Consider the following 12,679-nt stretch of genomic DNA (forward strand, 5'->3'; position numbering starts at 1 on the left):
TATCACTTTGACTGTTCTGTTTGTGGCTTCTCCAGCCTTCAAATGGAGTTCACATTATGACTCTCTCTCTATGCCATTGATAGGGGCCCTTTTATTTAATCTATGCTGTCTGTGTGTGACATCAGTGTGAAGAGTTATTCAGAGGCGTGTGTGGGACATCTGTCTGCATCTTTATCAGAAAAGGGGAACTTCACACGTGTGTCTGTGTGTGTGTTTGTCTGTGTGTGTCTGTGTGTGTCTGTGTGTGTGTTTGCCTGCGTGCAGCATGTATCCTCTCAGTACTCTTCTGCCTGTGTCCAACTGCAATTCACATTGTTTTAACAATCCAATCACATTCAATCAGGAAGCTGGTAATGTCACGGTCGTCCTCCTCTTCATCTGAAGAGGAGAGGCGAGAAGGATCAGAGGACCAAAATGCGCCGTGGTATGTGTTCATAGTGAATTTTAATCAAGAAAACACTGAACACTGCAACACTATACAAAAACAATAAACCAATGACGACAAATGAGACCTGTGCTGACACAAGCCACTAACATAGACAATCACCCACAAACAAACAGTGCAACCCAGGCTACCTAAGTATGATTCTCAATCAGAGACAACTAATGACACCTGCCTCTGATTGAGAACCATACTAGGCCGAAACATAGAAATCCCCAAATCATAGAAAATCAAACATAGACTGCCCACCCAACTCACGCCCTGACCATACTAAATAAATACAAAACAAAGGAAATAAAGGTCAGAACGTGACAGTACCCCCCCCCCCCCCCAAAGGTGCGGACTCCGGCCACAAAACCTTAACCTATAGGGGAGGGTCTGGGTGGGCGTCTGTCCGCGGTGGCGGCTCTGGCGCGGGACGCGGACCCCACTTCACCATTGTCTTAGTCCGCCTCATTGTCCGCCTCCGTGGCTTCCTAACCATGGCAACCCTTCTCAATGGACAGAGGGGCAGCTCGGGACAGAGGGGCGGCAGCTCGGACAGAGGGGCGGAAGCTCGGGACAGAGGGGCGGAAGCTCGGGACAGAGGGGCGGAAGCTCTGACGCCTCTGGGCTGAGGGGCTCTGGCGCCTCTGGGCTGAGGGGCTCTGGCGCCTCTGGGCTGAGGGGCTCTAGGGGCCTCTGGGCTGAGGGGCTCTAGGGGCCTCTGGGCTGAGGGGCTCTAGGGGCCTCTGGGCTGAGGGGCTCTAGGGGCCTCTGGGCTGAGGGGCTCTAGGGGCCTCTGGGCTGAGGGGCTCTAGGGGCCTCTGGGCTGAGGGGCTCTAGGGGCCTCTGGGCTGAGGGGCTCTAGGGGCCTCTGGGCTGAGGGGCTCTAGGCTGAGGGGCTCTGGCGCCTCAGACTCCGGCAGCAGCGCCGGACAGGCGGGAGACTCCGGCAGCAGCGCCGGACAGGCGGGAGACTCCGGCAGCAGCACCGGACAGGCGGGAGACTCCGGCAGCAGCGCCGGACAGGCGGGAGACTCCGGCAGCAGCGCCGGACAGGCGGGAGACTCCGGCAGCAGCGCCGGACTGGCGGGAGACTCCGGCAGCAGCGCCGGAGACTCCGGCAGCAGCGCCGGACAGGCGGGAGACTCCGGCAGCAGCGCGGGAGACTCCGGCAGCAGCGCCGGACAGGCGGGAGACACCGGCAGCAGCGCGGGAGACTCCGGCAGCAGCGCCGGACAGGCGGGAGACTCCGGCAGCAGCGCGGGAGACTCCGGCAGCAGCGCCGGACAGGCGGGAGACTCCGGCAGCAGCGCGGGAGACTCCGGCAGCAGCGCCGGACAGGCGGGAGACTCCGGCAGCAGCGCGGGAGACTCCGGCAGCAGCGCCGGACAGGCGGGAGACTCCGGCAGCAGCGCGGGAGACTCCGGCAGCAGCGCAGGACAGGCGGGAGACTCCGGCAGCAGCGCCGGACAGGCGGGAGACTCCGGCAGCAGCGCCGGACAGGCGGGAGACTCCGGCAGCAGCGCCGGACAGGCGGGAGACTCCGGCAGCAGCGCCGGACAGGCGGGAGACTCCGGCAGCAGCGCTGGACAGGCGGGACCACCTGCAGGGAGGAGACAGAGACAGCCTGGTGCATGGGGCTGCCACAGGAACCACCAGGCTGGGGAGACCTTCAGGAGGCTTGGTGTTAGGAGGAGGCACCTGAAGGACCGGGCTGTGGGGGAGCACTGGAGCTCTGGTGCGCAACCTTGCCACCACTTCCCCAGGCTGGACAACTACTCTAGCCCGGACCCTCCAGAGTGCAGGCACAGGTTGAACCGGGCTGTGGGTAAGCACGGGAGATCTAGTGCTTACTACGCGCACCTCTTCCTTAGGCTACACTCCCACATTTGCCCGGCACGAGCGGAGCGCAGGCAGAGGACGCACTGCACCCTCCCAGCGCCCCGGAGACACTGCACGCAGAGCCGGCGCAGGATACCCTTGACCAAAACTGCGTAACGGCGACCAGACCCGCTGAGCAGGCACCATACGCCATGGCTCGATGCCCGCACGACACTCTCGGTGGCTGTCCTATAGCGCACCGGGCTATGGACACGTACTGGCGACACCGTGCGCTTAACCGCATAACACGGTGCCTGACCAGTAACGCGCTGCTTATAATAAGGTCTGCTACCTGGCTTAGCTCCACACCTCGTGTGCCCCCCAATTTTTTTGGGGGGGGGGCTGCCTCTCGTTACCTGTCGCACTGCGGTGCTGCCTCCTCATATCGCCGCCGCTCAGCTTTCACTGCCTCCAGCTCTGCTTTGGGGCGGCGATATTCCCCAGCCTGTGCCCAGGGTCCCTCTCCGTTCAATATCTCCTCCCATGTCCAGGAGTCCTGTGATACCGGCCGCTGTTGTTGCTGCTGCTGTCGTCGCTGTCCTTTACCACGCCGCTTGGTCCTTGGTTGGTGGGTGATTCTGTCACGGTCGTCCTCCTCTTCATCTGAAGAGGAGAGGCGAGAAGGATCAGAGGACCAAAATGCGCCGTGGTATGTGTTCATAGTGAATTTTAATAAAGAAAACACTGAACACTGCAACACTATACAAAAACAATAAACCAATGACTACCGTGACGCTACAAATGAGACCTGTGCTGACACAAGCCACTAACATAGACAATCACCCACAAACAAACAGTGCAACCCAGGCTACCTAAGTATGATTCTCAATCAGAGACAACTAATGACACCTGCCTCTGATTGAGAACCATACTAGGCCGAAACATAGAAATCCCCAAATCATAGAAAATCAAACAGACTGCCCACCCAACTCACGCCCTGACCATACTAAATAAATACAAAACAAAGGAAATGAAGGTCAGAACGTGACAGGTAAACCTGATAGGTTCCTTTCTTACTTAATCTGAGCCTTAGTTCATCTTCTTACTAAAGTCGTTTATGCTAATAATTGACGATGAAAAAAATCACATTATGGCAAATCACATAATATGTTTCTATTTAATTAAACAATCAATACAATACTTTTCCAGATGACAGTATGTCTACACACTGTTTAACTAGAGAGAGATGCATTAGCACTGTAGCACCACTATATAATGAGCTACTGTATAACTCTTCACAAATCCAGTTATGAAGAGAGGTAAATGATTTGCCAGAATATTTATATACAGGCTCAGAATACCCAATATTACCATCAGCACAGTCCTAGTTACATCTTGGTACACCACCATTATCAGGTTGTTTTGCCCCTCAGTGCAGTACCAGCAGTGTGTTGGTGTGTCTTAGAGAGAGAGAGAATGAAGTTGTGTGCACTGTAGGGTGCTGTATGTGTGCACGTCCTCCCACCAGCCTCCTCTGTTGTCATGGTGATGTTAAACCACTTTCTCACAGATCCAGTAACGATTGTTAAAACATGACTGGTCATTCCATGCCTTTACAGGACGCCATGTTTCTGTGTTCAGCTCAGCACAGTCCTCCTCCCCATTTGCTGGGTTGTCACCACCATTATCAGGTTGCTGTGATTGCCAGTAACTACAGGGTAAACAAGACAGAGAAAATAATTTATAAACATTTTTATTTGTCACATGCGCTGAATAAAACTGGTGTAGAATTTACCATGACGTGCTTAGTTACGGGTCAATCCCCAACAATGTAGAGTTAAATAGTAAGAAATAAATTAATAAAACATTTGCTAAATAAAAAAATGAAAATATTAAACACAAAATAAAAAGTGACCAGGCAATTAGGATAGATAATAAACAGAGTTGCAGGGTGAGTGTGAAGAATGTGAAAGAATGTGAAAGTGTATGTGTGTGTGGACGTGTTAAATACTATTTCTAGGGGGTTTAGGGTTAAGGTTAGAATTAGTATAGGGTTAGGGTTAGTTTTAGGGTTAAGGTTGTGGTTAGAGTTAGTTTTAGGTTTAAGTTTAGGGTAAGAGGACGGGTAAGGGAAAATAAGATTTTAAATGGGACTGATTTGTGGCGTCAATATACATGTGAGTGTTTTGTGTGTACATGTATTTCAGTATCAGTGTAAGTATGTCTGAGTGTGTGGGTAGAGTCTAGTGAGTGTGTGGGTAGAGTCTAGTGAGTGTGTGGGTAGAGTTCTCTGAGTGTGTGGGTAGAGTCTAGTGAGTGTGTGGGTAGAGTCTAGTGAGTGTGTGGGTAGAGTCTAGGGAGTGTGTGGGTAGAGTTTAGTGAGTGTGTGGGTAGAGTCTAGTGAGTGTGTGGGTAGAGTCTAGTGAGTGTGTGGGGGTAGAGTCTAGTGAGTGTGTGGGGGTAGAGTCTAGTGAGTGTGTGGGTAGAGTCTAGTGAGTGTGTGGGTAGAGTCTAGTGAGTGTGTGGGTAGAGTCTAGTGAGTGTGTGGGTAGAGTCTAGTGAGTGTGTGGGTAGAGTCTAGTGAGTGTGTGGGGGTAGAGTCTTGTGAGTGTTGTGGGGGTAGAGTCTAGTGAGTGTGTGGGTAGAGTCTAGTGAGTGTGTGGGTAGAGTTCTCTGAGTGTGTGGGTAGAGTCTAGTGAGTGTGTGGGTAGAGTCTAGTGAGTGTGTGGGTAGAGTCTAGGGAGTGTGTGGGTAGAGTTTAGTGAGTGTGTGGGTAGAGTCTAGTGAGTGTGTGGGTAGAGTCTAGTGAGTGTGTGGGTAGAGTCTAGTGAGTGTGTGGGTAGAGTCTAGTGAGTGTGTGGGGGTAGAGTCTAGTGAGTGTGTGGGTAGAGTCTAGTGAGTGTGTGGGTAGAGTCTAGTGAGTGTGTGGGTAGAGTCTAGTGAGTGTTGTGGGGGTAGAGTCTAGTGAGTGTTGTGGGGGTAGAGTCTAGTGAGTGTGTGGGTAGAGTCTAGTGAGTGTGTGGGTAGAGTCTAGTGAGTGTGTGGGTAGAGTCTAGTGAGTGTGTGGATAGAGTCTAGTGAGTGTGTGGGTAGAGTCTAGTGAGTGTGTGGGTAGAGTCTAGTGAGTGTGTGGGTAGAGTCTAGTGAGTGTGTGGGTAGAGTCTAGTGAGTGTGTGGGTAGAGTCTAGTGAGTGTGTGGATAGAGTCTAGTGAGTGTGTGGGTAGAGTCTAGTGAGTGTGTGGGTAGAGTCTAGTGAGTGTGTGGGTAGAGTCTAGTGAGTGTGTGGGTAGAGTCTAGTGAGTGTGTGGGTAGAGTCTAGTGAGTGTGTGGGTAGAGTCTAGTGAGTGTTGTGGGGGTAGAGTCTAGTGAGTGTTGTGGGGGTAGAGTCTAGTGAGTGTGTGGGTAGAGTCTAGTGAGTGTGTGGGTAGAGTCTAGTGAGTGTGTGGGTAGAGTCTAGTGAGTGTGTGGGTAGAGTCTAGTGAGTGTGTGGGTAGAGTCTAGTGAGTGTGTGGGGGTAGAGTCTTGTGAGTGTTGTGGGGGTAGAGTCTAGTGAGTGTGTGGGTAGAGTCTAGTGAGTGTGTGGGTAGAGTCTAGTGAGTGTGTGGGTAGAGTCTAGTGAGTGTGTGGGTAGAGTAGTGAGTGTGTGGGTAGAGTCTAGTGAGTGTGTGGGTAGAGTCTAGTGAGTGTGTGGGTAGAGTCTAGTGAGTGTGTGCGTAGAGTCTAGTGAGTGTGTGGGTAGAGTTCTCTGAGTGTGTGGGTAGAGTCTAGTGAGTGTGTGGGTAGAATCTAGTGAGTGTGTGGGTAGAGTCTAGTGAGTGTTGTGGGGGTAGAGTCTAGTGAGTGTTGTGGGGGTAGAGTCTAGTGAGTGTGTGGGTAGAGTCTAGTGAGTGTGTGGGTAGAGTCTAGTGAGTGTGTGGGTAGAGTCTAGTGAGTGTGTGGGTAGAGTCTAGTGAGTGTGTGGGTAGAGTCTAGTGAGTGTGTGGGGGTAGAGTCTTGTGAGTGTTGTGGGGGTAGAGTCTAGTGAGTGTGTGGGTAGAGTCTAGTGAGTGTGTGGGTAGAGTCTAGTGAGTGTGTGGGTAGAGTCTAGTGAGTGTGTGGGTAGAGTAGTGAGTGTGTGGGTAGAGTCTAGTGAGTGTGTGGGTAGAGTCTAGTGAGTGTGTGGGTAGAGTCTAGTGAGTGTGTGCGTAGAGTCTAGTGAGTGTGTGGGTAGAGTTCTCTGAGTGTGTGGGTAGAGTCTAGTGAGTGTGTGGGTAGAGTCTAGTGAGTGTGTGGGTAGAGTCTAGTGAGTGTGTGGGTAGAGTCTAGTGAGTGTGTGGGTAGAGTCTAGTGAGTGTGTGGGTAGAGTCTAGTGAGTGTGTGGGGGTAGAGTCTTGTGAGTGTTGTGGGGGTAGAGTCTAGTGAGTGTGTGGGTAGAGTCTAGTGAGTGTGTGGGTAGAGTCTAGTGAGTGTGTGGGTAGAGTCTAGTGAGTGTGTGGGTAGAGTCTAGTGAGTGTGTGGGTAGAGTCTAGTGAGTGTGTGGGTAGAGTCTAGTGAGTGTGTGGGTAGAGTCTAGTGAGTGTGTGGATAGAGTCTAGTGAGTGTGTGGGTAGAGTCTAGTGAGTGTGTGGGTAGAGTCTAGTGAGTGTGTGGGTAGAGTCTAGTGAGTGTGTGGGTAGAGTCTAGTGAGTGTGTGGGTAGAGTCTAGTGAGTGTGTGGGTAGAGTCTAGTGAGTGTTGTGGGGGTAGAGTCTAGTGAGTGTTGTGGGGGTAGAGTCTAGTGAGTGTGTGGGTAGAGTCTAGTGAGTGTGTGGGTAGAGTCTAGTGAGTGTGTGGGTAGAGTCTAGTGAGTGTGTGGGTAGAGTCTAATGAGTGTGTGGGTAGAGTCTAGTGAGTGTGTGGGGGTAGAGTCTAGTGAGTGTTGTGGGGGTAGAGTCTAGTGAGTGTGTGGGTAGAGTCTAGTGAGTGTGTGGGGGTAGAGTCTAGTGAGTGTTGTGGGGGTAGAGTCTAGTGAGTGTGTGGGTAGAGTCTAGTGAGTGTGTGGGGGTAGAGTCTAGTGAGTGTTGTGGGGGTAGAGTCTAGTGAGTGTGTGGGTAGAGTCTAGTGAGTGTGTGGGGGTAGAGTCTAGTGAGTGTTGTGGGGGTAGAGTCTAGTGAGTGTGTGGGTAGAGTCTAGTGAGTGTGTGGGGGTAGAGTCTAGTGAGTGTTGTGGGGGTAGAGTCTAGTGAGTGTGTGGGTAGAGTCTAGTGAGTGTGTGGGGGTAGAGTCTAGTGAGTGTTGTGGGGGTAGAGTCTAGTGAGTGTTGTGGGGGTAGAGTCTAGTGAGTGTGTGGGTAGACTCAGTGCAAGAGTGTCAGTGTAAAAAACAAAAAAAGGTGTCTATGTAAATACAGACATGTTTTTTCAGATTTAAAAGGAGCATTGCCTTAATTTGGAACAAGAACCAACACTTTATCTGTATTTTTTTTATTATATTTTAAGATATGTCTTTAGTGCTTTTGGAATGACATCTATGAACATGATTTGAAGCAACATGTAATCTGCTGAAGGTCTCTATCACACCTGGATGGTCAAATCTCACCTTGTGTTCTTTGAATTATGAACAACACGGATAATCAGTCCTACTCATTACAATGTGGTTATTGTTATTATAGAGCAGTAGTCTCTTACCTTGGGATGGTCAGTGTTATTATAGAGCAGTAGTCTCTTACCTTGGGGTGGTCAGTGTTATTATAGATCAGTAGTCTCTTACCTTGGAGTGGTCAGAGTTATTATAGAGCAGTAGTCTCTTACCTTGGGGTGGTGTCGTGGAAATTTCCTCTATTTACCAAATCATGGGAGCAAACCACACACACAAGTCAGAGTTAGTTATAAAAGTCCATCTTTAATTATATGAGCTCTATCACAACCCTGTGACTCTCAGATAAATTCAGTGTCTCTCAGTGAATTCTCTGAGAGCCCCTTCCACATTGTAAATGAGGTCCTTTATAGTAAAGACACACACACAGGATAAGACAGCATAGACATAATTCATCGTTCAGCTTTGTCTCCTTTCCCAAACCCCAGAACTATAAACCAATCCTCCAAATCAACAGGCATATATCAAATTGTCATTTAGATACAACCAACTCAAAATACAACCAATCCTGGACAAGCTCACGGAGAGGAGAATGATTCCAGACACTGCCATCTCCGATGGGAAAACTAGGGAGTGAACTGGCACACACACAGTGGAGCAAAAGATATGCTTACACATGATGACACTTTGACCTCTCCCCTCTCAGCGGCCATGCAACTTAGTCTTGACATAGAACAGATACTGCAACCCTGCCCACAGTATTATACAAAATACCATTCTGATGAGAATTAACTTACACACATTGATAAATATAAAACATCTTACATATGTTACCAACCAATTCTGAATCTTCCCTAACAGTGGTCAGTGTTATTAGAGCAGTAGTCTCTTACCTTGGGGTGGACAGTGATATTATAGAGCAGTAGTCTCTTACCTTGGGGTGGTCAGTGTTATTATAGAGCAGTAGTCTCTTACCTTGGGGTGGACAGTGTTATTATAGAGCAGTAGTCTCTTACCTTGGGGTGGTCAGTGTTATTATAGAGCAGTAGTCTCTTACCTTGGGATGGTCAGTGTTATTATAAAGCAGTAGTCTCTTACCTTGGGGTGGTCAGTGTTATTTTAGAGCAGTAGTCTCTTACCTTTGGGTTTTCAGTGGGGTGCCGTCCACCCATTTCCAGGTCCCCTCAGTAACAGAGTCAGTCAGACCAATCCAGGCTCTCTTAAAGAAGCTGAAGAGAAACTCCTGTTGGTGAGAAAGATACTGATGATTTCAACTACTATAGAATACATGTGTTAAATACTGGAAGATACATTACTGACCAAGGCATGTTTGATTCTCTCACCTGTTCCTTATCACTGTTTATGATCACCATGTCTGCTCCTCTCTTCAGACAGTCCTGTCTACTCTCCCTCCAGGGTTTTTTCACTGTAGACAGGAAGTACCAACTGGATTCAAACTTCTGCCAGCCTTCAGGACATTTTTGTTCTACAAGACAAAAGCATGAATTTCCATCTTATTATTCTGCACCTATTACTGAAGAATACAAACATAAGTTTACTGCATATTAGATATGTGTTGTTTTGATCATTTATCAGGTTAACTCACTCAGATTAGAGAACTTTGACGTGAGATCATCTCTATCCTTCTGTAGCTGGTCTCTCTCTTTAGTCAGGGTGTTGTAACTGGTCTGTAGCTGGTCTCTCTCTTTAGTCAGGGTGTTGTAACTGGTCTGTAGCTGGTCTCTCTCTTTAGTCAGGGTGTTGTACCTGGTCTGTAGCTGCTTTCCCTTTTTAGTCAGATTGTTGTAAATGGGTTTTACCTGGTCTCTCTCTTCAGTCAGGGTTTTGTAACTGGTCTGTAGCTGGTCTCTCTCTTCAGTCAGGGTGTTGTAACTGGTCTGTAGCTGGTCTCTCTCTTCAGTTAGGGTTTTGTAACTGGTCTGTAGCTGGTCTCTCTCTTCACTCAGGGTGTTGTAACTGGTCTGTAGCAGGTCTTTCTCTGCAGTCTCATTGCCTCTGTTATCTGGAAAGGATTGATACATATAGCTCCTGGTTAATTCCCTCACAAAACAGTAATTCAATAATTTCTAAATGCATTTTCCCATGATAATGACTGAGATGATTGGCATGCAGCGTGGACATTTCACCAGTAAAACGTGATGAATTATCATTCAAGATTGACATGGATGTTTAGAGACTATTTTGAAATGAGGATTGCCTAACGTGGTGTAGGAAGGTGTTAAATATAACACGTTTTTGAGACGATGTGGATATAGTCAGATGTAATCTGAGGATGCGTGTCATGTATGTTCTATAAAGATATTCAAAAGGGGACATCTGTCGGTACAAACTTGATTGAGACATGATGATGTCATAAACAAATATCACTCCACCACTGGTTACAAAGACATGATTTACATCAGGAAAATAGGACAGACTATCAGCTGATCATTGACGTTGATGATTGATGTAAATCTGCTAGTTAGCTAGATCAATCATTCTTTCACTGATTGGGATGTAATCTTTAACACTCACAAATAATAACTTCATAACATAGCCTGACCTTCATGGTCCCGCTTTAAATTACCTTCAGCTTATGAAGGATTTTATACAGCCTTCGTAATGCTTTCATAAACACTACATAAATATGTTATTTAGCATCTATAAGTATATGTCATGCTTTATAAAGGGTTCATAAACATGGCATAACTGTGTGACAATATCTCCCATGTCAAGTGTGACATGACCCACTATGTTGAATATGATATAAACATATAAAGGGAGACATGCTGTGCTGAAGGAAGAAACAGGCTCTAAAGTTAAGTTTAGATGACACCTAATCTCGTTCCCAGACACTTCTGCCCAAATGGTCAGAAGATAAACACATCAAACTTGGCTTTCATTAGTTATGTTAGGTTAGCAAAGGACATGGCCTAATGGCAGGCAAATATTTTACTCAGTAAGGTCACTTACATACCTATAGAATTCAATGGTCACTCCAACTAAGGCCAACTTTGAATGGTTGATATCCTAGGCTTATACTGTGCATTCAGAAAGTATTCAGACACTTTGACTTTCTGAAAACCATATTCTATAATGTATTAAATTGTTTTCTCCCCTCATCAATCTAAACACAATACCCCATAATGGTATTTGTGCAACTTTAAGCTAGGGGGCAATATTTTTATTTTTGGAAAAATAACGTTCCCAAAGTTAACTGCCTATTTCTCAGGATCAGATGCTAGAATATGCATATAGAAAGATAGAAAACAATCTAGAGTTTCCAAAACTGTAAAAATATTGTCTGTGAGTATAACAGAACTGATATTGCAGGCGAAATCCTGAGAAAAATCCAATCAGGAAGTGACCCTTATTTTGAAACCCCTGTCTTTCTATGCATCCCTATTGCCCATTGAAAGGGAAAACAACCAGATTCCTTTTTCTACGTCTTCCCTAAGGTGTCTACAGCCTTTAGACGTAGTTTCACGCCTTTATGTTGAAGAATGAGCGTAAACGAACACATTGCGTAAGTGGCCAGCTGATGGCTCTCAGAGTGATTATTGCGTGAAAGAAAGAGGTAGCCATTTTTCCTCCCGGTCCTACTGAAAAGCCAACTGTCCCGGTTGATATATTATCGAATAGATATTTGAAAAACACCTTGAGGATTGATTGCAAAAAAATGTTTGCATGTTTCTGTCGATATTATGGATATAATTTGGATTTTTTTTCGGCGTTGTCGTGACCAGTGGATTTCTGAACATAACGTGACAAAAAAACGTATTTTGGGTATAAAAATAATATTTATGGAACAAAAGGAACATTTGCTGTCTAACTGGGAGTCTCGTCAGTGAAAACATCCGAAGATCATCAAAGGTAAACGATTAATTTCATTGCTTTTCTGATTTTCGTGCCCAAGCTTCCTGCTGCTAGCTGGACATAACGCTATGCTAGGCTATCCATAAACTTACACAAACTCTTGTCTTGCTATCACTGTTGGTACTAGGGGGCAGTATTTTCATTTTTTGACGTTCCCGTTTTAAACGGGATATTTTGCCAGGACAAGATGCCAGAATATGCATATAATTGACTAGCTTTGGATAGACAACACTCTACCGTTTCCAAAACTGTAAAGATATTGTCTGTGAGTATAACAGAACTGATGTTGCAGGCGAAAGCCTGAGAAAAATCCAATCCGGAAATGCCCCAGGTTTTGAAAGCGCTGCGTTCCAATGAGTCCCTATTGAGCTGTGAATGTGTCATCGACGAGCTTACGCTTTCTACGTATTCCCCAAGGTGTCTACAGCATTGTGACGTAGTTTTACTCATTTATGTTGAAGAATAGCCGTAGGCGGCTACATTGCGTAAGTGGTCTCATGGTGGCTCCGAGAGAGATTCTTGCGTAAAATACAGAGGTAGCCATTACTCCAATCGGTCCTACTGAAAAACGAATTGTCCCGACGGATATATTATCGAATAGATATTAGAAAAACGCCTTGAGGATTGATTTTAAACAACGTTTGCCATGTTTCTGTCAATATTATGGAGCTAATTTGGAATATTTTTCGGCGTTGTCGTGACCGCAATTTCCGGGCGATTTCTCAGCCAAACGTGAAGAACAAACGGAACTATTTCGACACCAAAAATTATATTTTGGGAGAAAATGAACTTTGGCTATCTACCTGGGAGTCTCGTGAGTGAAAACGTCCGAAGTTCATCAAAGGTAAACGATTTAATTTGATCGCTTTTCTGATTTTCGTGACAAGGTTGCCTGCTGCTAGCAAGGCATAATGCTATGCTAGTCTATGATAAACTTACACAAATGCTTGTCTAGCATTGGCTGTAAAGCATATTTTGAAAATCTGAGATGACAGGGTGATTA

At 47.0% G+C, this 12,679-nt stretch overlaps 1 protein-coding gene across 2 annotated transcripts in view; it reads right to left on the reverse strand.

Annotated features, from left to right (window-relative positions):
- Positions 1-3,207: 3,207 nt before the first annotated feature.
- LOC110497244 (C-type lectin domain family 4 member E) overlaps positions 3,208-12,679 on the reverse strand; it is a 54,515-nt gene continuing 45,043 nt past the window's right edge. For both annotated transcript variants that reach the window (XM_036934082.1, XM_036934081.1), the window contains exons 3-6: positions 9,407-9,823; positions 9,144-9,286; positions 8,940-9,043; positions 3,208-3,959 (exon numbers count right to left, since the gene is read on the reverse strand). In XM_036934082.1, the coding sequence (XP_036789977.1) occupies positions 3,800-3,959; positions 8,940-9,043; positions 9,144-9,286; positions 9,407-9,823 (824 nt within the window). In that variant the 3' untranslated portion in view covers positions 3,208-3,799. The remainder of the gene's footprint in view (positions 3,960-8,939; positions 9,044-9,143; positions 9,287-9,406; positions 9,824-12,679) is intronic.

Source organism: Oncorhynchus mykiss, chromosome 10 (assembly GCF_013265735.2).
Source record: "Oncorhynchus mykiss isolate Arlee chromosome 10, USDA_OmykA_1.1, whole genome shotgun sequence".
In the NCBI taxonomy this organism is placed as follows: domain Eukaryota; kingdom Metazoa; phylum Chordata; class Actinopteri; order Salmoniformes; family Salmonidae; genus Oncorhynchus; species Oncorhynchus mykiss.